Source organism: Haemorhous mexicanus, chromosome 5 (assembly GCF_027477595.1).
Source record: "Haemorhous mexicanus isolate bHaeMex1 chromosome 5, bHaeMex1.pri, whole genome shotgun sequence".
Lineage (NCBI taxonomy): Eukaryota > Metazoa > Chordata > Aves > Passeriformes > Fringillidae > Haemorhous > Haemorhous mexicanus.
This window is the reverse complement of record NC_082345.1, coordinates 74707787-74734226: the sequence shown is the minus strand read 5'-3', so window position 1 is coordinate 74734226 and position 26440 is coordinate 74707787. Positions and strand designations below refer to the sequence as shown.

General features: G+C 54.1%; 2 protein-coding genes and 1 long non-coding RNA gene across 7 annotated transcripts in view; 1 reads left to right on the top strand and 2 right to left on the bottom strand.

Moving 5' to 3' along the window:
* Nucleotides 1–4663: 4663 nt before the first annotated feature.
* Nucleotides 4664–5600, bottom strand: LOC132327907 (calmodulin, striated muscle). The gene is made up of 2 exons (XM_059847592.1): nucleotides 5037–5600; nucleotides 4664–4893 (listed from the first exon to the last, which is right to left on the bottom strand). The coding sequence occupies exon 1, from the start codon at nucleotides 5520–5522 to the stop codon at nucleotides 5073–5075; it is 450 nt and encodes a 149-aa protein (XP_059703575.1). The 5' UTR covers nucleotides 5523–5600; the 3' UTR covers nucleotides 4664–4893; nucleotides 5037–5072.
* Nucleotides 5601–9616: 4016 nt separating this feature from the next.
* LOC132327908 (uncharacterized) lies at nucleotides 9617–11528 on the top strand. 4 transcript variants are annotated; one of them, XR_009486654.1, is made up of 3 exons: nucleotides 9617–9875; nucleotides 9920–9942; nucleotides 9988–11528. It is a non-coding gene; the product is annotated as an uncharacterized LOC132327908 (long non-coding RNA). The 4 variants fall into 4 exon arrangements; XR_009486653.1 differs by lacking the exon at nucleotides 9920–9942 and having other exon boundaries at nucleotides 10008–11528; XR_009486651.1 differs by lacking the exon at nucleotides 9920–9942 and having other exon boundaries at nucleotides 9964–11528.
* The window catches only part of NET1 (neuroepithelial cell transforming 1), a 62262-nt gene continuing 46496 nt past the window's right edge, over nucleotides 10675–26440 (bottom strand). Inside the window, exons 1-10 of one of the 2 annotated variants that reach the window (XM_059847591.1) lie at nucleotides 21367–21525; nucleotides 17299–17406; nucleotides 16434–16601; nucleotides 15643–15705; nucleotides 15152–15248; nucleotides 14968–15044; nucleotides 13042–13299; nucleotides 12638–12808; nucleotides 11697–11883; nucleotides 10675–11526 (exon numbers count right to left, since the gene is read on the bottom strand). In XM_059847591.1, the coding sequence (XP_059703574.1) occupies nucleotides 11135–11526; nucleotides 11697–11883; nucleotides 12638–12808; nucleotides 13042–13299; nucleotides 14968–15044; nucleotides 15152–15248; nucleotides 15643–15705; nucleotides 16434–16601; nucleotides 17299–17406; nucleotides 21367–21459 (1614 nt within the window). In that variant the 5' untranslated portion in view covers nucleotides 21460–21525 and the 3' untranslated portion in view covers nucleotides 10675–11134. Of the gene's footprint in view, nucleotides 11527–11696; nucleotides 11884–12637; nucleotides 12809–13041; nucleotides 13300–14967; nucleotides 15045–15151; nucleotides 15249–15642; nucleotides 15706–16433; nucleotides 16602–17298; nucleotides 17407–21366; nucleotides 21526–26440 lie in introns of those variants that run through there. The other variant, XM_059847590.1, reaches the window with a different exon arrangement.

Here is a 26440-nt window from a genome sequence, read left to right as displayed (position 1 = left end):
CCTGCAGGAGCACCGGGATTGTCCCATCCCAAAGCCCTGTCCTTGTCCCTTCTTCCCAAAGCCCTGTCCTTGTCCCATGGTCCCAAAACCCTGTCCATGTCCCATGGTCCCAAAGCCCTGTCCATGTCCCCTCATCCCAAAGCCATGTCCTTGTCCCCTGGTCCCATGTGCTCCTCTTGTTCCCACTTTTCCTGGTCCCACTCGTCCCTTCTCCTTGTCCCACTTCTCTCCTGCTCCCAAACCCCAGGACTTGTCCTCATCTCCTTGTCCCCCTGTCCCTTCTCCTGGTGTCCCTTGTCCCCATCTCCTGGTTTTCAGCTCCCTTTTTTTTGTCCCATTCTCCTCCTGTTCCCATTTATCCCCAGCCCAAAGTCTCATCCTTTTCCCCTCTCCTGATCCCAAATGTCCTTGTCCCCTTGTCCCTTCTCCTGATCCAGCTTGTCCCCATCTCCAGCTCACACTTTTCCTTGTCCCCTGGTCCCTTCTCCTGGTGTCCCTGGTTCCCATCTCCTGTTTTCTCCAGGTCCCCTTTTTTGTCCTGATTTCCTCTTGTTCCCATTTATCCCCAGCCCAAAGTCTCCTCCTTGTCCCCTCTCCTGATCCCAAATGTCCTTGTCCCCTTGTCCCCTCTCCTGATCCCAAATGTCCTTGTCCCCTTGTCCCTTCTCCTGATCCCACGTGTCCTTTGTCCTGATCCAGCTTTTCTCCATCTCTTGCTCCACTGCTGTTTTTCCTTGTCCCCTGGTCCCTTCTCCTGGTGTCCCTTGTCCCCATCTCCTGGCTTTTCAGCTCCCCTTTTTTTGTCCTGATTTCCTCTTGTTCCCATTTATCCCCAGCCCAAAGTCTCGTCCTTGTCCCCTCTCCTGATCCCAAATGTCCTCATCTCCTTGTCCCCCAGTCCCTTCTCCTGGTGCCCCTTGTCCCCATCTCCTGGTTTTCAGCTCCCCTTTTTCCATCCCATTCTCCTCCTGTTCCCATTTATCCCCAGCTCAAAGTCTCGTCCTTGTCCTCTCTCCTGATCCCAAATGTCCTTGTCCCCTGGTCCCTTCTCCTGATCCCACGTGTCCCTTCTCCTGATCCAGCTTGTCCCAATCTCCAGCTCACACTTTTCCTTGTCCCCTTGTCCCTTTTCCAGGTGCCCCTTGTCCCCATCTCCTGGTTTTCAGCTCCCCTTTTTCCATCCCGTTCTCCTCCTGTTCCCATTTATCCCCAGCCCAAAGTCTCGTCCTTGTCCCCTCTCCTGATCCCAAATGTCCTTGTCCCCTTGTCCCCTTGTCCCTTCTCCAGGTGTCCCTTGTCCCCATCTCCTGGTTTTCAGCTCCCCTTTTTCCATCCCGTTCTCCTCCTGTTCCCATTTATCCCCAGCCCAAAGTCTCCTCCTTGTCCCCTTGTCCCTTCTCCTGATCCAGCTCCTCTCCCCCTCCTGCTCCCGCTTGTCCTTGTCCCCTCCCTTGTCCCCATCTCCTGGGTTTTCATTCTCCCACAGATGGGATTTTCTCCTTTCACACATTTCCCACAAGTGGAAAACCAGGGAGGAAAATCCCTTTGGAGCAGGTTGAACAGACACCCCTGGGAAAGGGAACCGTTTATATTTTCCGTGTTTTGGTCACATTTCCCCCTGTCCCCAGTTCCTGGTCCCTCCTGTCCCCTCCCTTGTCCCCAGCTCTGCTCTCCCTTATTTCCCTCTCCTCCTCCCCATTCCCATCTCCCTGTCCTGCCCATTCCCTCTCCTCATCCCCAGAATTCCATGAGGGATTAATGCCAAAAACCCAAATTTGGAGATGAACCCAACCCCTCCAGCCCCAAAATCTGGGATTTTCCCCCAAAGCTTTCCCCATCTGGTACAACCTCAGCCTCAGTGTCAGGGCTGGCCCCAGGTTTTTCCCTTCTCCATCATTTTGGCCATCCCTGGACATTGTTTCCCACATTTCCCCGTGCCTGATTTTGGGATGATTTGTGTGCTTTTTTTCACTTCTCCAGCAGACAGGATTTTCTCCTTCCACAAACAACCCACAAGTGGAAAACCAGGGCAAAAATTCCCTTTAAAACGGGTCACAAAAACACCCCGGGGAAACGGAACCGTTTCTTTTTTTCCAAAGCAAACCTTGGAAAAACGAGTTTATAAATGGATTTTTGGGCTCTGTTTTTCTCCCCCTGGGCAGAACCTGTTGATTTCCCAGCCCAGCTCCCCACCCCCAGCCCCTCCCCCACCGACCTGGAGCACTCCTGCTTCCCGAGCCGTTTTTCCAGACTTTTCTCTGGCAGCTGGAGGCGGAGGGGCCTCCTCTCCCCGCAGACATTCCCCAGGCACCCCAGGGCAGAGTCATTGCTGGGGAGGGGGAGGGAGCACGGACCCAGAGGGCTTGGAAAGGGGAAAAATGGGGAAAACTGGGAAAAAACCCACTCCTGCTTTTGCTGTGGGAAAACCTTGGGAGGTCTCGGTGCCGTTTTCCCAATTTAATGGATGTGTTTTTAAAGGCTCCTCGTTGAAACGGGGTGGAAACATCTCGGGCTGCCAGAATTGAAGGGAATGGGAGAATTTGGGATTGGTTCCACAGGGCTGGAGCAAACATCTCCGGTCCTCTGGGGTGGGGGATGCTGGGGGGGCTCCTGAGCTGCTTTTTTTCCTTAAAAGTTCCATTTTAGGGGAAAAAGGGTGTCCAGGTGAGCAGGGAAAGGGGAGCAGTGGGGGCAGAGCTGGAGCCGTGGTTTTGGGTGGTCCTGGAGCCCTCGGTGGATTTTTTTGTTGGGAAAAAATCCAACAAAATTGGATTTTGCTGGAAAAAAGTGGTGGGAGATTGTCTGTGGTGGAGGTGGGAGCAGCTGGATCCAGTAGATTTCTCCTCCAGTCACATCCCAAGGGATTCCCCCCAGTCACATCCCATTCCAGGTGATCCACGTGTCCCACCCTAAATCCACCCCAGGTCCCATCCCAGGGATCCCTCGCCTGCCATTCCACGTGCTCCCATCCCAGATCCCATCCCAGGTGATCCCTACTCCAGATCCCAGCCTGGATGATCCCACGTGACCCCTGTCCCAAATCCCACCCTGGATGATCCTCCAGGATCCATCCCAGGTTATCCCTACTCCAGATCCCACAGGACCCATCCCAGGTGACCCCTATCCCAAATCCCACCATGGATGATCCTTCAGGTCCAATCCCAGGGGATTCCTATCCCAGATGGTTCCAAGTTCCTATCCCAGGTGATCCCTGTCCCAGTTCCCAGATCAGATGATCCCACAGGACCCATCCCAGGTGATTCCTGTCCCAGTTCCCACCCTGGATGAATCCCCAGGTCCAGTCCCAGGTGATCCCTGTCCCAGATGATTCCCAGTTCCCATCCCAGGTGATTCCACATCCCCTCCTTCCATCCCCATCCCCAGGTGCAGGGAACATCCTGACCAAGCTTTAGGGTGGAAAATCGGGATGTGGAGGGATCAGGGATCCTCCAGACTCCCCAGGCTCCCAGAGCATCCCCTGGACCTCGACTGATTTAATTATTGACCAACTCCAGATGGAATTCCACTGCTCATGGGTCTGCCAGGCGGGATCCTGCAATTCCATCAGCTCCTTCTCCTCCAGAGGGACACCTTGGGGGTGCAAACCTGGATTTGGGGAGCAAAATCTCCTCCTTTTCCTGCTGAAAAAAACGGGACCATCCTGTCCATCCGTGTGTCCATCCCAAGGGATGCTGGTGGGAATTTCCCTCTGCTCTCCCGAGCACCAAATTCAGGGAAAAATGGGAAAACACAGATGGACTTCCCCCGTTGTTGATGGAGCTGCTGGGTTGGGATCCAGGATCATTGTCAGGAAAAACCGTCCTGGGATAGGCGGAAAAAACGCTCCAGAAATTAAACAACCCAAAAATAGAAGGAGAAAAAAAGGTCAGGCCTAAAAATACCGGGATCAGTTTGGAGTTGGATCCTGGCGTGAAATAAACAATCCAGGTTTAGGGGGAGGGGTAATTTTAGCCATTCATTACAACAGCCCGGCGTGACCCTGGAAACTTTTCCGGCTGGATTTTGCTGGATTTGGGGATCTGGGGGCTGGACTTTGCCCCGCTCCCATCCTGGGAGGGTGAGGGAAAATGTGCTGGGAGCGAGCGTGGGCGTGCTGGGCTCTGCCAGGACCCGCCCGGTTTTCCCGGGAAAACAACTGGGATTGCCAAAGTTCCCAGCCCCAGGGATGGGCTGGAGCCGAAGGTCCCCACGGAGCAGCTCGGCCCCCTCTGCTCGTTAGCAATGGAGCATTAATTAGAGCCATTTAAATGAAGTTTGCTTCCAATTCCTCTGTGGAGGGAATGATCCCATCCCAGGATTCCCCCTCGTTGTGGGGAAACTGAGTCACGGCGAGTTTGGGAAAGGTGAATCCTGCTCTGCTCAGCTTTGGGGTGGGGATTAGGGATAAATCCAGTTTTTCCAAGGCTGGAAGGGGGAAAAGGACCCCCGAGATCCTGGGGGTGGAGACAGATCCCCAAAGTGATGAGATTTGGGATGGGGATGGGCACATCCTGGTCTCCAGCATCTTTCCAGGTTTTTGGGAAAAGAGATGGAATGGGAAGAGGGTGGAGATGAGGAGGGGTTTGAACCTGACCAGGATGATTTGAGGGAATATTTTCCAGCAAGGATCCCAAGGAGAAGCTGAATGAAGCAGCCACCAGGATGTGGGGGGACGTTTTTATTGGACTCGGGGATGTCAGGGAATTTTCCGTGGCCTCTGGAATATCTCCAGACACGAGACATCCCACGGGGACCCCAAATCCATCTGCATCCCACATCCGATGCAGACGCCGGTTGGTGACGCTCCAGCTGGGACAAAAGGGGATTTTTCCAGCCTGGAGAAGGTGGGAGGGGATGGAGGGGCTGGGGGAGAGCCACCACAACCTCTGTTCCCTATGGGAAAAAAAAAGAAGGAAAAATTAAGGAAAAAAAAAAAGAAAAAAGCACCACAAAAATCGATTTTTCCAACCACCAACACGAGGAGGGAGAGCCGAGATTTGGGGATTGTCCATGGACGCAGCATCCCGGGGCGTTACCTGCGGAACAGAGCCGGAGGTGGCCGACGGGGGCCGTCACTTCTCCGTCATCATCCTGACGAACTCCTCGTAGTTGACCTGCCCGTCGTTGTTGCAGTCGGCCTCCTTGATCATCTCGTCCACCTCCTCGTCCGTCAGCTTCTCGCCCAGGTTGGTCATGACGTGCCGCAGCTCCGCCGCGCTGATGTAGCCGTTGCCATCCTTGTCGAAAACGCGGAACGCCTCCCGGATCTCCTCCTCGCTGTCCGTGTCCCTCATCTTCCTGGCCATCAGCGACAGGAACTCGGGGAAGTCGATGGTGCCGCTGCCGTCGGCGTCCACCTCGCCCACCATGTCCTGCAGCTCGGCCTCGGTGGGGTTCTGGCCCAGCGAGCGCATGACGGTGCCCAGCTCCCTGGTGGTGATGCAGCCATCGCCGTCGCGGTCGAAGAGGGAGAAAGCCTCCTTGAATTCCGCGATTTTCTCCTCCGACAGCCGCTCGGCCATGGTGCTCCCCGCCGGCACGCGGCTCTGCCCCGGCACGCCGCGGCGAGGAGGAGGAGGAGGAGGAGGAGGAGATGGAGCCTCCTCCCTCCCAGTGCCTCTCCCTGCATCAGCAGCAGCTGGAGGAGGAGGAGGAGGAGGCAGGAATGGGAGTGGATCCACGAGGTTTGGGAGCTGGGGAAGAAGAGTCACCCAAGGCCCTTGGGCCGCCCTGGCTCTCGTCCCGCTGCGCCCACGGGGGCGTTTCAGATCCCAACAAAGCCCGTATTAGGGATTTGGGCTGTGGCTCCCGGGGGAGGCGGCAGTGGGGGTGACACACGCGATTCCCCCCGTTTTGGGGGTGTTTTGGAGAGGATTGGGGCTGTACAAAGGAGCTGTAGAGCTCCCCCCAGTCTCCCCAGCCCCAGGCGGTGCTGGCAGCACATCAGAGGTGTCGAGGGAGGATCTCCCGTGCAGGTCCTGGCAGATCCCGGCTGTCCGGAGCTGCCGGGGCCCTGAGTCACCTCCGGGGCCTCCTCCGGGGCTGGACCGGGCAGGGGTGTGGGGTCCTGCCCTGTGACTCAGGGCCGAGCTGAGGGATCTCCCCATTGTAAGGTTGGGTTTACTCATCTCTTACTCAGGGTGTAAAGGAGGGGACGGTGACAAATGAGGGAGAGTTTCTCCATCCATCCTTCCATCCATGGATCCCATCCATCCATCCATGGATTCCATCCATCCCTCTTTCCTCTGTGCCCACAACAGTCCAGTGACCTTCCCCAGCCGGATCGAGGAGCTGCTGGACCCAGAAGTCCCACAGCAGAAGATAATTTGATTTTCTCAGCTACGGGAAATCGGCACCAGTTGTTCCCAGTTTAACCCAGTGAGGATTTCGAGCTGGGGGATCTGGGGGGAAGGGCACAAACCAAAGCCCAGCCCATGGGACACCTGAGGAATGGTGGGATAAATCTGGGATTGCCCTCCTGGGGAAAACCTCACATGGAGAAAGCTCTGGGCGTGTGGAACTCTGCAATTCCCGAGAGGAATTGTGGGAGCCATGCTGGGAACCTGTCTGGTGAGAGGTTTCGGGGTGGGGAGGCCCTGGCAGCTCCTCCTGTGCGAGAGCTGCTCCCTAATTATCTGTCTGATTGCCCTCACTCGCTGCTCTGCTCCAGATTTAATGAGATCCACTCCAAACTGGCGGGAAGAGCCCAGGGGAGGCGGAGCTGGCTCGGATCCAGCTGGGAGAAGTAAATCCCGACAGAACACTGGGGTTGGAGGCCTGGGAGGGTTCAGGTGTTGGTTCAAACTGTGGCAGAGGGGTTGGAGCCCAAATGGGGGGATTTGGGGTCCCTGTGTCACCTGGCTGGGGGTGGAGGGGTTGTGCTGTCCGGGGTGGCCCTTGGCGTGGATCAAAGCTGGAATCTGCTGCTTCCTTCCCATGAAATCCCCGTGACTGGCATCCCATTGCTGGCAACCATCATCTCCCATCCCATGGATCCCATCCCATGGATCCCAACCCATCCCATCCCCACGACCAGCACCCATCACTTCTCATCCCATTCCATCCAATTCCCACGACCAGCTCCCATCTCTTCTCATCCCATTCTATTCCTTTACATCCTTCTAACCAACACCTATTTCCAGCACTCACCATCTCCCATCCCATCGACCAGCACCCATTGCTGGCATCCATCTCCCACCCCATCCCAGGGATCCCATCCCCATCCCAGCACCCATCATCTCCCCATGACCAACACCCATCATCTCTCATCCCATTCCATTTCATCCCATTCCATCCCCATGAACAGCACCCATCATCTCCCCATGACAAACACCCATCCCATCCCATCCCATCCCATCCCATCCCATCCCATCCCATCCCATCCCATCCCATCCCATCCCATCCCATCCCATCCCATCCCATCCCATCCCATCCCATCCCATCCCATCCCATCCCATCCCATCCCATCCCATCCCATCCCATCCCATCCCACAGATCCCATCCCATCCCATCCCCAATTTTCAGGAGAAGGTCAAAGCCAGCCCTTGAGTTTGCCTGTGCTTTAAGTCTGCCTCATTTATCAGGATAATGATCCCAATAAAACTTCCTGCTGGCCCATAAAATCCCAGGATTTATGGCCTAATTACAGCATCCGGGGTGGGCTGCGGGGTGGGACAGGGAAGGGGAGACCACCGTGGTGGGGTCGGGAGCACGCCGCCGCCTCTGCCGGGTTTTTGGCAGCTGGGTTTCCCGGGCTGTCTCCACCTGGAGCTGGAGGAGTTGGTGCTTTGATGAAGGAGGGCCCCCTGAAGCCTCCCACGGAGTTTTCCAGGCTCGGTGTCTGGCTTCGAGGGGCCTAATCCAGGGAATGGGGGGAGAAATCCCCCCAGTGCAGGAGGTGAAAATCTTCCAGCTGGATTCTCCCGAGGCGGCTCGGCTGCCCAGGCCGGCCCAGATGTGCACAGATGTGTCTGGGTTTGCAGCTGCAGACACGGCGGGGGACGGGAGGGGGATGAATTCATGGAAAAAGAGAAAGTCGGGAGGTGGAGAGGGAAAGGGCTCCGACAGGGAAAGCTCCGTGGGGCCCTCCTGTCCCGGGACGAGCCCAGACCGGTCCCAGGAGCGGCTGCGGGGAGGGGGAGGGATCTCCACAAATCCCAGCAAAAGCTGCACTGAGGTTTAGTGAGGAAAATGGGATTTTGGAGAGGGTGGGCTCGGGGTTGATCCCAGAATGGCTGTGAGGGTCTCGTGGCTCTTGGAGTAAAATTTGGGATTTGGTGGTCCCAAATCCAAGGGCGAGCTGAAGGGCAGCTCCTAAAGCTGGAGCGAAGGGACCCCGATCCCAATGTCCCTGCGGAGAAGAGGCTGGGACTGGGATGTGGGATTCCTGGAGGGGACTCTGCCCCACAGTGACCCTGGCTCCGGGAAGGTCCCACCGGGAAGCCCGGGAGGCGTGGGCTGGCTCCGGAGCCGGGCGGGTCCCGAGGGCAAACACGCTCCGGGAGTGCTTACCCAGGGCGGAGGTGCCACATCCCCGGGCACGGACACGTTCCCAGTCCCTTCCTGGCACCGGGATGTCACCACAGGCTCCCCTCCGCCCTAGGGAATTTTATCCTGCTGTACGCCGGGGTTCCACACCCACGGGCTGGGGGTCTGGGCTCAGCAGAGGCACAGAGACAGGCGGGATCCCGCGGAATTCCATGGGAGGAACCCAGGGGAGCAGGGCTTGTTTAGTCTGGAGAAGGGAGGGCTGAGCCGGCTGCACATTCCTGCAGGAGGGACAGAGCAGGGAGAGGCACAGCAGGAGTTGTGGGGAATTATTTATAGGGAATTGCTTCCAAAGGGAATTAAGGAGTTTTGGCTGATTTGCTGTCGGCTGCAGGATGAGGAGACACAGATCCAGCCCAGCAGACAGTCCACGGGATTTCCTCTCCCTGTGCTCCAGTGATGCTTTTTTGCAGGAAGAGCCATTATTCCAGCTTCTCCCTGCTCGGGATGGGCTGAATTCCCTCTGGATCAAATCAGCTTCAGAGGTCAGGGCTCAGCTGTAAATCCTGTCCCTAAAACCGAGCTGCTCCTTCCCTCCTGGGAGAGATCCTGGCATCCATCATCTCCCATCCCACGGACCCTATCCCATGGATCCCACCTGTAAATGTGTAAATCCTGTCCCTAAAACTGAGCTGCTCCTTCCCTCCCAGGGGACAGGGCCAGCCTGGAGCTGGGATCACTCTCCTGGAGCTGCAGCCAAGCCTGGATACCCCATACAAGGTCAGGCTGGAGGTTGTCAGGATAACTGGGAAGACTGGATGGGTTTATCCTGCTACAACACCACCCTGGAGATTCCTTGGGATCAGCCCAGCAGGATCCCCTTCCCAAGGATTTAACATTTAGAAATGAGGAGCCTCCAGCTGATGGGGGGGAATCCCACGGCTCCCTTTTCCCTGGGAAACTGAGCAGAGTCCATAACTCAGCAGCAGAATCATGGCCGGAGGACAGGGGCTCCTCCTGGAGCCTCAGCCCGGAGAGATCCATCCCTACCCTGAGCACGGACACATCCCTCCCTCCCTCCCTCCCTCCCTCCCTCCCTCCCAGGCAGGACTCGGATGAGGCAGGAGAGGCTGTCAGGAATTTAATGGAACTTGGCACTGGAAACTGTACAACATTTACAGAGAACCACACACTGTGTCTATGTACACCCTCTGCCCATTCCCAAAGTTCCCAGCCACACATGGGACATGCAATGACAACCCCTGGATGTGGAGTCACCACTCCCCAATCCTGGATTTCAGGTGACAAGGACTGCAGGATCCCAGACACCAATCCTGGATTTCAGGTGACAGGGATTAGAGGATCCCAGTCCCCATCCTGGATTTCAGGTGACAAGGACTGCAGGATTCCAGACACCAATCCCAGATTTCAGGTGACAGGGACTGCAGGATCCCAGTCCCCAATCTTGGATTTCAGGTGACAAGGACTGCAGGATCCCAGTCCCCCATCCTGGATTTCAGGGACACCCTGCTGTGCTCAGAGCTGTCACCACTTTGCTTCCCACGACGCTCTGCAGCGCCATTCCCAAGCTGGGTCTTGCCCTGGATTTTCCCTGGATCTTTGGAGTGCTAGAAGATGGCAGTGCTGCCACCCTGAGTATTTACAACCCCTCCTTCTCCTCTCCTCACACCTCCAACTCTTCCTCTCCTCTACCTTTCTACCACATGCAAGAACCCCTTGGTTGCCTCCAAGTCCTGCTTCCCTGAGGGAAGCGTTTCATTTCCAAAAGGCAACAAAAACACGGAATCTACCTTCACTCCCTGCTACCCCTCTACTCACTGCTCCCAAACCCTTCTACAACGTGCCTACAACCTTCCTACACCCTAGAGTAAAGCAGTTCTCTTTCAGTAGTGTCTCCCCTCAGCCCGTGGATTGCTCCGGGGTGATGTGAGGGACACTTGGGACATCACCCCTCGGAGCACGAAGGATCAAGTACTAGAAAGGAAATGCCAAGTCTGAGCATCAAAAATACAAAAATAAAAAAAAAACCAATCAAAGGAAACAAAGAAAAACCACCCCAAAATCCCAACCCCCAAACTCGAAACAGAACTAATAAAAAAATTAAATAGTTGGCAGGATACAAGAGTGAGACAGAGGAATGTACAAAGGACACACAGAGATCAAAGATTCCAGTAGGTGAATTGAGAACCTGTTGAACTTGGGGTCTGTTTTTGTAGGATTTTTCCTTTTGGAACATGCAAATTTGCAGGAGTTACCATAACCACACACCAGAGTGACTTCAGGTGCTGAGTCCCTTACGGGACTTTTGCAGTGTTGATCAAAACCCCCGGTGCTGCCCTAACTCCACCTCATTTTCCATCCTCCACCACGGCTGTGGAAAACTTCCAGGAGCCCAAATTTGCTCTTCAGATCTGCCACGAGGGTTTTGGAAACCCCTGGTGGATTCCAAGTGTAAAAACAGACCCCAGCCCAACAGTAACTGCACACCAGTAGCTGCCATTCCAACATAAACCCAGGATCTGATCCGCGGAGCGGCTCCCGAGGCGCTCCCGGTACAAAATGTACACGGAATTATTTATAAATTAACAGTTTTCCCCCAGGGTGGCACCGGGGCTCCTCGGCCTCCTTACACCAGCGTTTCTTTCCGCTTCCCGCTGAGCTGCTTCTCCCTGGATTTCCGGTGCCCGGATGAGGTTCTGTGGGATTTCAGCCCTCTGGCTTCCCCCGAGTCCAGGCTGGAAGCGCACTCGGCCGCGCTCTCCTCCAGCTCCATCTCGGATATTCCGGCCTGGCGCTGCTGGGCCGGGAGGTTGGGCACGGAGGGGTTGTTCTCCTCGGACTCCTCGCTCAGCTCGGGCAGCTCCTTGAGCTCGGGGGCGGGAATGTTCCTCTGGAATGGGGCGATGGCCGTGCGGATGCAGTTCACCCACTGCTGCTTGTGGAAGACATCGTTGGCCTGCAGCGTGTGGGACTGGCCCGGGCTGGGATCTTGGAAACGGACTCGGAAGATGTTTTTGGCTGGGGATAAAGGGAAAAGCTGATCAGCCCTAAGCTGACGTTTCGAGATTCCATTGATAGGTTTGAAATCCCAACAAAACCCCCCCAAAATCCCAAAAATCCAGCAGGGAGACAAAGATGTTTTCCAATCCAAGCCCCAGCTGTGAATTCACGGCTGACTGGATCCATACCTTTATCAGAATTTCCAAAAGCTCCTCGGAAGGAGCCTCCCATTTTGACATCTCCATCCTGGAGGTCCTCAAGGAGCAGCTCCTGGACAGGGATGGGCTGGCGGTACACCTGGAACGCCTGGCGCTCGTTGCGGGTCACCGGCCGCGTCAGCACCAGGATTTCTTGGAAGAGGAAGACGTAGAGCTTCTGGAAGGGAAAACATCCCAGTATTCACTCTGTACTCCATGAGGTCACACATCCTGCGGGATTCAAGGCCACCTTATCTGCAGTTTCACCCACAATAATTTTCAGAGTCTCCGCTGACAATGCCAAGGTCTGGCCCACACCAGGATTGCATCAGCAGCTCTATTATTTTATTGATCCCTGGAAAGGGAATGATGATTCCCAGGTGCCCGGGATAGGCTGATTAGGAGCCGTATCTTTCCTGTGTGCATGGAATGCCTCGTGTGCAGGAGGAAAACAGGCAATTAAACAAAAAAACCCCAACCTAATCAACAGAGAAAACATGAGAAGATTTGAGGTTGAAATCAGGACAAAAGGCAGCAAAGCCCAGAGTGCAGTGGGTGGGAGATAAACTCCAGGCAGCCCAGCCCAAACCAAACAGGCTTTTGCAGGAACCCTTTTGTTTGGAAGAGCCAGGGCTCCTAATGGGGAGTGTCAGAGCATTCCTGGGAAGTAAACAGTGGCAGGAAATCCCTCTGGATGGAGAGCACTTTCTGTGGGCACTCTGTGCTAATGATTTTCCAGCTTCCCAAAGGCAATTGTGGAGCTGTCAGCAGGAAACTTTCCCTTACGCCCTTGAAATGAGGCTGACAATTAAGAGATTTTCCCCTGCTCTTTTATCCAATATCCAAACTATCCCTAAGGATGGAAGGCCCCCAGTCCTGCTCTGAGTTTAAACCAGGTTTGAGAATTAATTAGTAAAAAACGAGGGACTTACGTGTCCATTTTTATTCTTCAGCTCCCCGTGGCACAGTAAAGCTTTGCTGCCTTCAATCCTTGGATCCTTCTGCTTCTCATCCAGGTACTCCAGCTTGTCAATGTAGTACTGGCACTCAGACTCGCCCTTCTTCAGGTTGATATCAGAGAGGACTCCTTGGATTATGGAGATCTAAAAACCCAAACAAATGATTAAGAGGGATTAACCGCTTCCCTGTGTGACCTCTGCTTGTCTCCTTCACAACTCCAAAGGATGCAATCCGCATGGATTGATCCCTCACTTTCCCTGGCACACATTTGTGCCCCCCAAGAAAACCCCCCTGGGAGCTGCTGAGGTTTAAGGAAGATTTCTGCAGCTGCCACATCTCATCCTTGGGTCAGAACAAGCAAATCAGGGTCACTCACGGCTTCTTCCAGGATGTGGATATCAGGATGGTCTTTGGGAGTGTGCCTCAGGATCTCCTTGAGGAGCAGGGGGTATTTGACCAGGCGGCTCCGAGGGATGTCCAGGAAGCTCCAAAGGTCCAGCTTGCGGCTGAAGGGAGACTCCAGGCAGCGCTGCAGGAAATCCTGCACCCTCCTGTCCTGCTTCTTCTGATCCAGGAGCGCTTTGGCTGCCAGCTGGTTGCTGCAGTAGCCTTTGTAGGCGTGGAGTCGGGGTAACTACAGGGAACAGAGGAGATTTAGGAGTCAGATTCCCTGTGGGAAAAGCTGATGTCACTCACATGGCAAACTCAGGGAGTTCTACAACACTCACTGGGCTATTTTTCCCAATAAAAAGATAAGGGAGGATCTCGTGAGGAGGATGAGCACATGGAGCCCATGAAGCTCCCAATGTCTGGATGAGCACATGGAACCCATGCAGTTCCCAAAGTTTGGATGAACATATGGAGCCCATGCAGTTCCCAATGTCTGGATGAGCACACACAGCCCATGCAGTTCCCAGTGCTTGGATGAGCACACACAGCCCATGCAGTTCCCAGTGTTTGGATGAGCACAGGGAGCCCATGCAGTTCCCAAAGTCTGGATGAGCACATGGAGCCCATGCAGTTCCCAGTGTCTGGATGAGCACATGGAGCCCATGCAGTTCCCAATGTCTGGATGAGCACATGGAGCACATGCAGTTCCCAGTGTTTGGATGAGCACAGGGAGCACATGCAGTTCCCAATGTCTGGATGAGCACACACAGCCCATGCAGTTCCCAATGTCTGGATGAGCACACAGAGCTCATGCAGTTCCCAGTGTCTGGATGAGCACACACAGCCCATGCAGTTCCCAGTGTCTGGATGAGCACACACAGCCCATGCAGTTCCCAGTGTCTGGATGAGCACAGGGAGCCCATGCAGTTCCCAGTGTCTGGATGAGCACACACAGCCCATGCAGTTCCCAGTGTCTGGATGAGCACACAGCCCATGCAGTTCCCAGTGTCTGGATGAGCACACACAGCCCATGCAGTTCCCAATGTTTGGATGAGCACAGGGAGCCCATGCAGTTCCCAGTGTCTGGATGAGCACATGGAGCCCATGCAGTTCCCAGTGTCTGGATGAGCACATGGAGCCCATGCAGTTCCCAGTGTTTGGATGAGCACACACAGCCCATGCAGTTCCCAGTGTCTGGATGAGCACAGGGAGCCCATGCAGTTCCCAGTGTCTGGATGAGCACACACAGCCCATGCAGTTTCCAATGTCTGGATGAGCACACACAGCCCATGCAGTTCCCAACGTTTGGATGAGCACACAGAGCCCATGCAGTTCCCAACGTTTGGATGAGCACACAGAGCCCATGCAGTTCCCAGTGTCTGGATGAGCACACACAGCCCATGCAGTTCCCAGTGTCTGGATGAGCACAGGGAGCCCATGCAGTTCCCAGTGTCTGGATGAGCACACACAGCCCATGCAGTTCCCAATGTTTGGATGAGCACAGGGAGCCCATGCAGTTCCCAATGTCTGGATGAGCACAGGGAGCCCATGCAGTTCCCAGTGCTTGGATGAGCACACAGAGCCCATGCAGTTCCCAGTGTCTGGATGAGCACAGGGAGCCCATGAAGCTCCCAGTGTTTAGGATTAGCAGGGATAACACTTCTGGAATCCCACTGGGACAAAGAGTCCAGGAGCTGCAGACATTTGAACCCTAAATCACCAAATCATTCCAAGTCTCTGGGGTGAAATCAGGGCTAATTCCAGCTGACAGAATCCCACTGTTTTCAGCATTGCCAGGATTTCCCTTCCAGTCTTGCTCCGAAGGCCATTGAAGCCCCAGAGCTTTGCAGCTTCTGCCTTTAAATGTTCTTAAACTAAGTTTTAGCCTGTTGATTGCAAGTTCTGAACTCACCCACTTCACAAGGATGGGCCCAATCTGCTCCACTGTTCCATCTGGTTTTGTTGCTTCTCCCAAACTTGCCAGTAAGTCTGGAATGGAAACAGGGAAAGAGGAATTGCACCAATGCCCTAATGAGTAACAGGAGAAAGCAGAGAGGTTAAATCCCAGTGAGCACACACCACCCAGCTGCTCTTACCTTCGTGCAGAGGAATGTAGGAATCCAAGTCCCCAAAAATGTGGGTGAGTTCTTCCTCAGACATGATGGAGAGTTTCAGCATAGGGTCGTGGTAGGCCTGTCAAATAAAATATATTCAAATGTGCCTCAAAGCTGATGATTTAAACTGATTTATCAGGTGAAAGAAGTGAAGGCAACAAGAAAGAGTAACACTGATTTGATGCTAGAATATTCACTCGGTGTGAAGTATGGAAGACTTAAATGAAAAGCACTTCTCTGTCTGGACTATTCCCAGCTGGGAGAGGGAGTCCCCAAGCAGCTCTGCACAATCCTTTTATGGCCAGGTTTGCTGCAATCACACCAGTGCTGGCCCAGTGCTCACGTCAGCTTTCTGGGCCAGCTTTCAAACTGGGGGTTCTGGGGCTGATAAAGCTCCCACGTCATGGAGGTGCAAAAAATCCCTCATTATTGCCTGGAATGTCGTCACCGACCGCAGGAAAAATCCCACTCACCTTTCTGGCCAGCTTCAGGTCTTCTATCAGGTCCTGCTCTCCCCTGGACATTTCATAGATGGCCTGGGAGGAAGGGGATAAAGCACCCAGAGTTATTTTGGATCCCAGTCTTTCTCAGAGAGAGCCTTCCAGCTCCCGTGATGTACAGCCTGCCCTGAATAGGCCTTTGGCCACCCCAATCCCTCGGTGGCACCTGGGCATGACAACCCTGAGTAAATCTGCTGTCCTAGCCCTGAGAAAGCAGCTTTGCTTCCAAGTGAGTGAAAGCCCTGATGGCCCCTGCACGAGCCAAATTAAATACTAGAGCCTTTTAAATCACTGCTGTTAGCCAGGCAAGGCTGCAAACACAAAACCCCTGAAACCGCAGAGGTCAAATCCCAGGCGGCTTCCGGCGGCTCCTGTGCCGTCTCCAGAAGATTTGTCCAAGAACTCCAGGAAAAAGGCAAGCCAAGGCCTTGCTGCTTGGCTTCCAACCAATTGTCAGGAGCTTTAGGAGAAAGACAGCTGGCTCTGCGAGGAACCTGAGGTTGGGGCAGCTGCAGAGCAGCCAGCGGGGCCGGGGCTGGGATTTCAGGAATGCCATGGAAAGTTTGGCATCTCCAAAGGGTCACACTGGGGAGGTGAATTCCAGAGTGGAATCCTCCTTTTCCCATGGCTGATGCAGACATAAATCTTAGGTTTAGGTGCACAGGAAGATGCAGCCCCCCCAAGGCTGTTACTCCCTTCCCAGCAAGGGAAGGGACAAAAGGCCTCGGCCGCTGTTCCCAATCCCGTTTTCCACGGGCAGTTACCTCCTGGCGCTTGATTTCCTTGGTGCTCAGGGATTCTTTCGTGTTGACATCCAGCATTTCAGACCAAAGGACACTGTTCCTTCTCTTGGGGGGAGTAGGAGCAGCAGATCTGCTGCATGACTTCTGGGCACAGCCAGGGGATTTGCTGTCACTGCGAAGGGTGAACGACTGCAGGGATTAAAAAAACAAATGAAAAACATTAAAAACAAACGTGGAGAGCCAACATTTCAGGAGTATTAGATTATCCATCCCATTCCCAATCCTTCACCCCCCTGGGTTATCCAGGACAGGAAAACACACCCAGACACTTTTCCTCAGATAAAGGAAAGCTGTAATCAAGCTGCTGAGAAAGCCCAGAGCTTGGCAAGGTTTTCCACGCCCCCCTCCCTGCACCGATCCGCTGGGGAGGAAGATGGGAAGGCAAAGCTTGGCTCTATTTCCCAGGTATGAGGAAGTAAATAAACAAGGATCGTAACTCTTGCTCTGAAGAGGTTAATGAGAAGCCACTTGAACTCTGCCCTGGTGTTTTGCAAGGTTCCTAAAGGCAGGGGTGCTGTTATCTGCAGGTGAGAGCTGTTATCTGCAGAGCTCCTTGGCACTGGGCAGCAGGGTCAGCTCCCATCACGCTGCAGCACACGTGGGCCCAGGCCCAGGGCACTTTAGCAGCTCTTTATCTGAAGCAGTTGATTGTATTTACTGTTGAACCTGTTTGTACAGCACTTCACACCCTGCACTCCTGAGGGAGCCCCGAGGCCCAGGACAGCTCACACAGAGCTCCGAGAGATGCCCCAAACCCCAGGGGGTGCCTGTGCCACCCCATCCAAGCAATGCCCTGCCCAAATCTCCAGGTTTTGCTGTGTTTTACCTGGATTGTCTGCCCAAAGCGTCGAACTGCCCCATTTCTGACAGGAGAGATCAGGTTAGCCAGGGAGGTGACTCGTGCTAAAGGCCGGACCCGTTTAGTGCTTGGCTCCTGCAAAGCAAGCAGAGAACAAACTGTCCTGGCTGTGCCTCCCTCGGAAATTTCTCAGGCAGCTTCCAAAAGCATAAACCCACTTAAGGAGTGGCAAACACAGCAAGGAGAGTGTTTGGAAGCAGCCATTCATCTTTCAAGGCTATAAATATTTGTCTGAACTTTAAGGCTGCAATTAAACTGCAGAGGTTTTTGCCCAGTGTTAAAAGAGGTGAGAGAACATCAGTGAGAATTCAAAATAGGGCTCCAGCAGGGACTGTTATGCTTTGAACAGAAATAGATTAAAGTGTTCTCTGACACTCTGTGGCAGCTAAAGATGGAGCTGGGATCTGCTTCTCCATTTTCTCATCTTTTCCTCTGGAGAAAGAATGTGTTTTTCCATTTTATTTTGGAGAGCAGGGCAGCAGTGGGGGCCCAGCACAGCCTCGGCAGCTCCTTTAACAACCAGTTAACCACCACAAGCTGAACATTCCTGCCAGGGACACGCACACAGATAAAGCTGAAATCCTTCAGTTTGCACAGTTTCCTCCTCCTGCTGCTCTCCCCCACCCCCTGCAATGACTGCAATTTTTCTTACACGTTGTTTAGATTTGAAAGTTGGAGCTTCTGCTTTTCTCCACCGCTAATCCCTGCCTGAAGCTCAAGTCTGTCCCGACCCAAACGCTGCCAAGAAAGAGGAAACGCCCCTGGAAAGCTCCTGCTGCTTCAGTTTTGAAAATTCTGTTGGCAACTCGACGTGTTTGACATCAAAAATATTGTGTGGTGAGGGCTGGGCAGGAAAGGTGTGCACAGGGGGAAGCTGGGGAGAGATGGGCTCCGAGTTAAGGCTTGGAAAGGGCTGCAGGATTGCCCTGGTGCTCCCCAACATCTGGCACGGGGCTGGACTGACTCATCCTCAGGAGCCTGCTCAGCACGAAGCTCAGACCAGGGCAGGGAAGCAGAACAGCCTCAGTTTGGGTTCATCTCGGTTAAAACTGGTTAATGATTGTTCAATTTGTACACTTCCAAAAGGCTGTGGAGGCTGCTGAGGACGAGCTCTGGGCTGTTTCCATTCCCAGCCCAGCTCGGCGGCCAAACCCTTCGCTCAGAAGTGACAAATGTTGAAAACAAAACTAAAAAAAAAAAGGGAAGAGGAACACCCAGAGCTGGATTCCAGTCATGAAGACTGAAGGAGCACAAAAGCTACGTGTGTGTAAGATCTGATTGCAGCAACTCGACCCCAGCAGCGGCCCTGCCCACACGCGGTGTTGGGCAATGGAGGAGGAGAAGGAGGAGGAGGAGGAGGAGGAGGAGGAGGAGGAGGTGAGCTCACCCTGAGCTCAGCCTTCAAACTTGCAGGGGGGGAACATGAAAAGAAACAATTTATGAGCCATGCAGGAAGAAAAGAGCTCTTGGCACAGCACAAAGCTGGGCTATAAGCGTTTGGGGAATGGCAGAGTTAGGAGGGTACCATAAAAATGGAGAAAAGCTGTGAAAGTGTCCTCGTTTACAGGATCCTCAGCTGGTTTAGTGGGACACCAGGAACTCCAAGGGGGACACCAGGAACTCCTCACTGAGCTCCGGACAGGGACAGCCAGGGAAAGGTTGGAAAGTTAGGCCAGGCTCAAAGACAACATGGAAGGTTTAATTTATTGCAGATGTTTCTGAGTGGAAGAAAAGGGAGGTGTTTACTTCTAGAAAATCATCTATCCGTGCAGGAGGATAAATAAAGGGACGTGGGCCTAGAGAAGCTTAAGAAAGTGCAGGACTGAATCAGGGAAGATGCAGACCCAAAGCCACCCACGGCTCTGGCAAGGCCAGGGATAAAAATAGCCTGGAAAAGCAAAATGTGACACTGCAAGTGAAAAGCAAGAAACCTCGAGCCGTGGGGAGGCTCCAACAGGTCACTGGTGAGGGGTCAGCGCCGCAGAGATCCAGTGACAGGGCCGGGAGCCCAGGGCCGTGGGGGAATGTGGGAATGCCTCCCCTGCACATCTGTGCCCGGCTGAAGTGACACGTGCACGTGCCCGAGGGCTGGCAGCAGGAATTCCTGGGTTCGACTCAGCAGAAGGACATTTCTCCTCTCTTAAAGGAGGAAAAAAAAAAAAAAAAAAAATTCCCACTTTGTGTCTGAGCGCTCCTCAGACACGAGCCGACTGCCAAAAAAACCCATCTGGTTGTTCTTCTCCTCCCGAAGATCGTTTGATCCAGAGCAGGGAGGAGGAAAATAAAATCGCTGCGCTGGGAAACTCCCCCTTGGCCGAGCTCAGCGCTGGAGCCGGGGTCACGGGCTCCCCGGCCGGCGCGGTGTAAGCCGAGACTGCGGGCGGCTCATACTGCGGATAACTCGGGCTCAGGAGGGGATTTTTTTTAGCTCTGTACTTGCAAACAATGACTCTCCTGTCTCCACGCCGTCTTCCTTACAGGAGCCGGATTACAATAAAGTCTGGGAGGTTTCTGTAACAATCCAGGGGTGTTACAGCACTCACGAATAATGAAAACCCCAGCGGGGTCAACAGCTCCATCAGGAAATATTATTTTTCCAGAGGACTCTTTATGAGAAGTGAATTAATACATCACGAGAGCAGCCACTAAAGCTAATTTTGTGCCAGGCGAGATTTCACACCCCTGAAATTCCTTCAAGCGCTCCTAAGTGGAGGTTAACTCATGAAAAGATTGTACCTTGCTGGAAAGAAAACCAGCCATTACTTTTGAGCAAGGCTTTTTTTTTTCAGCAGCACGCCCACAACCTTTCCCCTATGCTGGGTAATAATTAGTGGTTTTTACAAGGATGCCTTGCTCGAGTGCAATTCCTACGTGCCACACACAGTTCCACAGCAGCCCCACACAAACACGGTGAGCAATGGCAAAACCACGCGTGACAGAAACTTTTCCTGCCGAGCCAATTCAGCAAAAAAGGGATTTTAGTCAGCAGCCTGAATAATTCCTGCCAGAAATCACCAACCACCTGACCACCTCCACGGAGGAGTCACACGCAGAGCCTCAAGATGAGCAATCAGAGCTCTCCCAAACCCAGGAGCCCATTCCCGACCCAAGCCCGGCTCAGAGAGCAGCGTTGGCTCACTCCACAATTCTCAATCCGAGGTGATTTACTCCGCTCCCAGAGCTCTGGTTTCTGTTATTTCTCCCCCAACATCTGGTTTCCCTTTTGCACAATGAGATTGCCCAAGTTTGGCTGTTGCGAAGCCGGCATTTGCTGAGCTTGGTGACTCGGCGCTGAGCCCTCAAACCCCAGCCATGTCTGGAGACGCCTTTTTTTTTTTGTTTTTTTTTTTAACTTCTCCACCTCATCTCGCCACTAATCTGAGCAATAAACCCAGCCCAAGGCTGCCGGGCCCTACCTGGCTGCTGAACTTTTGCTCCTGTCGCAGCAGGAGGTTCGGGAACACCTACGAGGAGCGCAATTATTGCCATCTGCATGACAACACCCGATAAAAATAACAATACCTGCATCAAACAAACCAGCCCTCGAACGGCCGGCGAACCCCACGAGGGGCTTTTCGAAGGTTTAAGCAGCAAATAAGCACCTAATTAGGAAAAATCCTGTCAGTGGAAAGAGCGCTGAGAGACAAGCGATTTTATAATGGAAACAGGCGATTTTTAAACGAGAACAGGCGAATTTTTAATGAAAAGCCACCTGGGGAGAGCGGGGTCAGGTGAGGCACCGGGATGGGTTTTGGCTCAGTCTTTGGGGCTATGAGCTTAAATATATTTCATATATATATATATATATATACACACACACACACATAAAATATACGTACACATAGAGATGAACTTAAACATATATATATATATATATAAAAATATAGTTTTTAAAACCGCTGGCTACCCTGCGCTCTGCCTGGCTCGCCCCCTCCCCTCAGACGCGGACAGCGGGAAGCTGAGGAGGATCCCCCTCCCCACTCTCCCCTCAACTAAATCCCATTTTTCCCCCTCTCCAGGCCCTGTTCCGCTCACCTCCTGCTCCCTGAAGTGCTGGTTCTGCGCGTCGATGACCCGGATAGTCCTTTTGATGGGCAGCAGCCCGCCGAGCTCGTCGTGCGCCACCATGGCCGCAGCACCCCCGACCCTCCCTCAGCCCGCGCTCATCGCGCTCTGCGCCCGTCGCGCGCCGCACCCCCGACCTCACCGCAGGGGGCGGGGCCAGCGCACAAACCACGCCCTCCTTCATGACAAGCCACGCCCCCCTCGATGCCCGGGGCACTGCGGACCCTCCCGGAGCCCCAAATGCTTCCAGAACTCTCCCTAAAAACCTCTCCCAAAAATGCTCCTGCTCGTTCCTCTGAGTGCTGTGTGCAGCTGTGGGCTCCGCTGGACACGAGGGACCTGGAGCTGCTGGGGCAGGCCCACAGGAGGGATGTGAGGATGGCTCAGGGCCTGCAGCATCTCCGTGCCCAGGGGAGGCTGGGGGAGCTGGGGCTGCTCAGGGCAGGGGGACACGGCTGAGGGAGCCCATCCCTGGGGATCCATGGCTGAGAGAGCCCATCCCTGGGGATCCATGGCCACAGGAGCCCATCCCTGGGGATCCATGGCTGAGGGAGCCCATCCCTGGGGATCCATGGCCACGGGAGCCCATCCCTGGGGATCCACGGCCACAGGAGCCCATCCCTGGGGATCCATGGCCACAGGAGCTCATCCCTGGGGATCCACGGCCACAGGAGCCCATCCCTGGGGATCCATGGCCACAGGAGCCCATCCCTGGGGATCCACGGCCACAGGAGCCCATCCCTGGGGATCCATGGCTGAGAGAGCCCATCCCTGGGGATCCATGGCCACGGGAGCCCATCCCTGGGGATCCATGGCCACAGGAGCCCATCCCTGGGGATCCATGGCCACAGGAGCCCATCCCTGGGGATCCATGGCCACAGGAGCCCATCCCTGGGGATCCATGGCCACAGGAGCCCATCCCTGGGGATCCATGGCCCCAGGAGCTCATCCCTGGGGATCCATGGCCACAGGAGCCCATCCCTGGGGATCCATGGCCCCAGGAGCTCCCAGGGGATGGAGCAGGCTCTGCTCCGGGCCCAGCGGTGACACCAGGGGAACGGGCAGGGACTGAGCCCAGGAATTCCCCCGGGATGTGGGGCAGAAGTGCTGCCCTGGGCAGGGCCCAGCCCTGAGCAGAGCCCAGAGTGGGGCTGGAGTCTCCTCCCTGGGGACATTCCCAGACACTGCCCTGTGCCCTGGGATGGCCCTGCTGGGGCAGGGAGTGGGACCAGTGACCCACTGGGGTCCTTTCCAACCTCACCCAGCCTGGGATTCTGTGAAAAACGGGACCTCCAAGAGACTCTGCTGCAAGGAGGGCAAAGAGGCTGTCCCATCCCACAAAGCCAAGCATACATTTGCTTTTTCCCCCATTTTTAGTGTTTTTTTCCTGGCACTTGCACCTCCTTTTAACAGCAGCTCTCCTTGCCAACGCTGGAGTATATATAAAACCTTTGCTGCTGCAAAATGTTTTAAAAAAATAATAATTCTTGTCTAGACCTGTGCTTTTAAGTCTGCTCTGAGCTTTAAAGTTGTGCTGGCACAGCTCTGGGGCTGGGCTGAGCCTCTCCCCCTGCCCTCCCAGGGGAGCCTGTCTCGGCAGGCCCGGCTGGAGCTGCAAAGGGTTTGGATTTTCTGTTTGTTTGCTCAAGTCCTTTTATTCCTGGCACTGCTGCAAATCTCTGAAATAAAAGCTTTCTTGTGCTGGTAAAAATAAACTCGAGTTGATTTGGCTGCCTACCTGTGCTGACCAAGCTGCTGCTTCAAGGAGAGAAGTTTGGGGAGGGTTCCAGCAGGAGGTTTGCAAACAGCGTTTATCAGAGGCAGGAGGAGGAGAAAAAGGAAAATCCCGCTGTCCCCTCCCCTGGATTTTTAATTTTTGGCGTTGTTTGCTTCTCTCAGCAAATCTGCAGCCACTTAACCTCTGCCATGCAAGGCCAAGAGATGGAGGATTCTCAGAAATTCAGGATACACTGAGTCTCCCCTTGCTGAAAGGACAGGCTGTGACTCTTCCAGACACAAAAATGCTTTCCTGGATTAGCGAAATCCGCTGTTTTTAACACCAAAGTGACGCTGGCTCTGGGGAGGAGCAGACAACCCCTCCCTTGAACTGATCTTTTTTTAGAGAGTATCAAACCCACTTCTCCTCAAATCCAAGGTCCAAACCTTGTTAAACTCGACCTAAAGATCCAGGAGCTCATTTCTTTGCAGGGAGATGGAAAAGCCAGCTGCAAACAGCTGGGGGTGAGGGGAGGGGTGAGGCACGGTCACACCGAGGTGACACCGAAACACTCCTGCTGTGTCCCGTGTCCCAAAGCTCCTCCTGCTGCCACCTGAGGCGTCTGGTGGCATTTGGTGACGCGGGTGTTGCGCTGTCCTCGGGGCAGGGCCGCGTGGCGCAGCCACAGGTGATCCCTGACTTTGAGGTGACACCTGGGCAGGTGACCAATTCCTGGTGATGCAAGGCCCAGGGGAGGAGACGCTCCTGGCCTGATGGGACGGAGCTCCAGGGCTGGCTCTGGGCCAGGCAGAGGGATTTGTGTCCTGGGACACGCCCTGCCTTTGGAGAGAGGCCTGAGAGCCACCAGTGCCCCGACAGGAGCGGCTCCCAGCCGGCCCCCTCTGGGTGGGATGGTTTCTGTCTGGCACCTGGGTCTGTACGGGTCATCAACAGCATTTTGGGGCAAAATCCATCCTGAGAGGTGGAGATGAGAACCATAAACCCATCCCGAGGGATGGACATGATCCTCAGGGATGGAGATGGGCACCCTAAATCCATCCTGAGAGATGGAGATGGGCACCCTAAACCCATCCTGAGAGATGGAGATGGGGACCCTAAATCCATCCTGAGGGATGGAGATGGGCACCCTAAATCCATCCTGAGAGATGGAGATGAGCACCCTAAATCCATCCTGGGAGATGGAGATGAGCACCCTAAATCCATCCTGAGGGATGAACACCCTAAATCCATCCTGAGATGGAGATGAACACCCTAAATCCATCCTGGGAGATGGAGATGAACACCCTAAATCCATCCTGAGATGGAGATGAACACCCTAAATCCATCCTGAGGGATGGAGATGAACACCCTAAATCCATCCTGAGATGGAGATGAGCACCCTAAATCCATCCTGAGAGATGGAGATGAACACCCTAAATCCATCCTGGGAGATGGAGATGGGCACCCTAAATCCATCCTGAGGGATGGAAATGAGCACCCTAAACCCATCCTGAGGGATGGAGATGAGCACCCTAAATCCATCCTGAGAGATGGAGATGAGCACCCTAAATCCATCCTGAGGGATGGAGATGAACACCCTAAATCCATCCTGGGAGATGGAGATGGGCACCCTAAATCCATCCCAGGTGATAGACATGAGCACCATAAACCCATCCTGAGTGATATCAACATAAACCCATCCTAAGGGATGGAGATTAACACCAAAAATCCATCCCAATGGATGGAGATGATGACCATAACCCCATCCCACAGGATGGACACGATCCCCAGAAATCCATCCCAATGGATGACCACCAAAAATCCATCCAAGGGATGGACATGAGCACCATAAACCCATCCTAAGTGATGAAGATAAACACCAAAAATCCATCCCAATGGATGGAGATGATCACCATAAGCCCATCCAAGGGATGGAGGCGATGACCACAAATCCATAAATCCATCCCAGTGGATGGGATGAACTCACAGGGAAGGCCACAAACCTGGAGAAGGCTGCAGGCAGGCAGGCTGGGATGGGCCCAAGGACAGGTCCAAGAACCTTTCCCAGGATCAGGTCCCTGGGATGCCCAGCCTGGCTCCGGGTGTGCTCCGATACCTCCACGTCCCCCACCTGCCTCTGCTCCACTTCTGCCATGGGAGAGGGAATATCTCAAATTTTCTGGAGTCCCTTGGGATGCAAACCCATCCTGGACAAGGCTGAGTGGTTTGGGAACGCTCGGATAAAAGCCAAAATGTGGGAAAAGGAAGGAGCAAGGCCCCAGCTTGATGGATTTCCCTATAAACCCTGTGCTGCCATTCCAGCTTCCCTCCGGCTCGAGACACATCCTTCAATCCAAGAGATCTCCCAGGGCTCCTCCCCCCCTTCCCTGTCCTTCCAGGAGCCTCAGGAACGCAGCCAGGCCGGGCTGTGGATACCAGACATGGATACCAGACCAGTTCTTCCTGCTCTCCTGCCAGGGGGCATCCACAGCATTCCTGGCCTGGATTCCCATGGAGATTTTCATTTCCAGGAGCAAAATCTCTCGGTGATTCCTACCCTGTTATCAAATCAGGGAGCTGAGAGGAGTTGGAGTGACAGGGAATCACCCAGCCCTCAGCCTTCCTCTCATTTTCAGGCTGGGATTTCATTCCCACAGAGCTGTTTTCCTGGAGTCCTGGGCAGCCTCATCCCTGTGACATTCCTGGAACTTATTCCTGGAAGAGTTGCCACCAAATAAAAATCCTCTCTGGGGTATTGCCATGCCAGTTTGTTATTTCAGCCCCAAAGCATCATCCAGTAAATTGGAGATTAACAAAGGATGAACTCTGAAGAAAACACACACTCAGATGCCAAAAATCCTGCATGCAATTCCAGGCTGATGGAAATGTTTAGGGATAAAAATGCCGGGTTGTTGAAGCGACACCTGGCATCCACCTCCTGCCAGGGGCTGCCAAAGTGTGGCCACGCAGAAATGTTGTCCCCAACAGCTGAAAATGTCCCCAGGGTGGACACACACAACCTGATCCTGCATTTTCTCTTGGAAAAACTCACGGAAACGAGGTGTTGGAGCAGCAGGAAGACATAAAAATCCCAGCAGGACTGGGATCTCCAGCCTGTCGTGATCAGGAGAATCCTTAGAGCACCCTGGTCAGGCCATGCCACCGATCCCAAATGATGCCTCAGGTTTGGCTTTTCTATTTTTCACATTCTGTGCTGCTTTGGTGTGTGGGTCTGGGTTCATATTATGGGATGGTGAGCTCTGTGCACAGAGCAGGGAGACAAAACAATTCCTGCTCCAGCTGGGCACCAAGGACAAATGAGCCAAA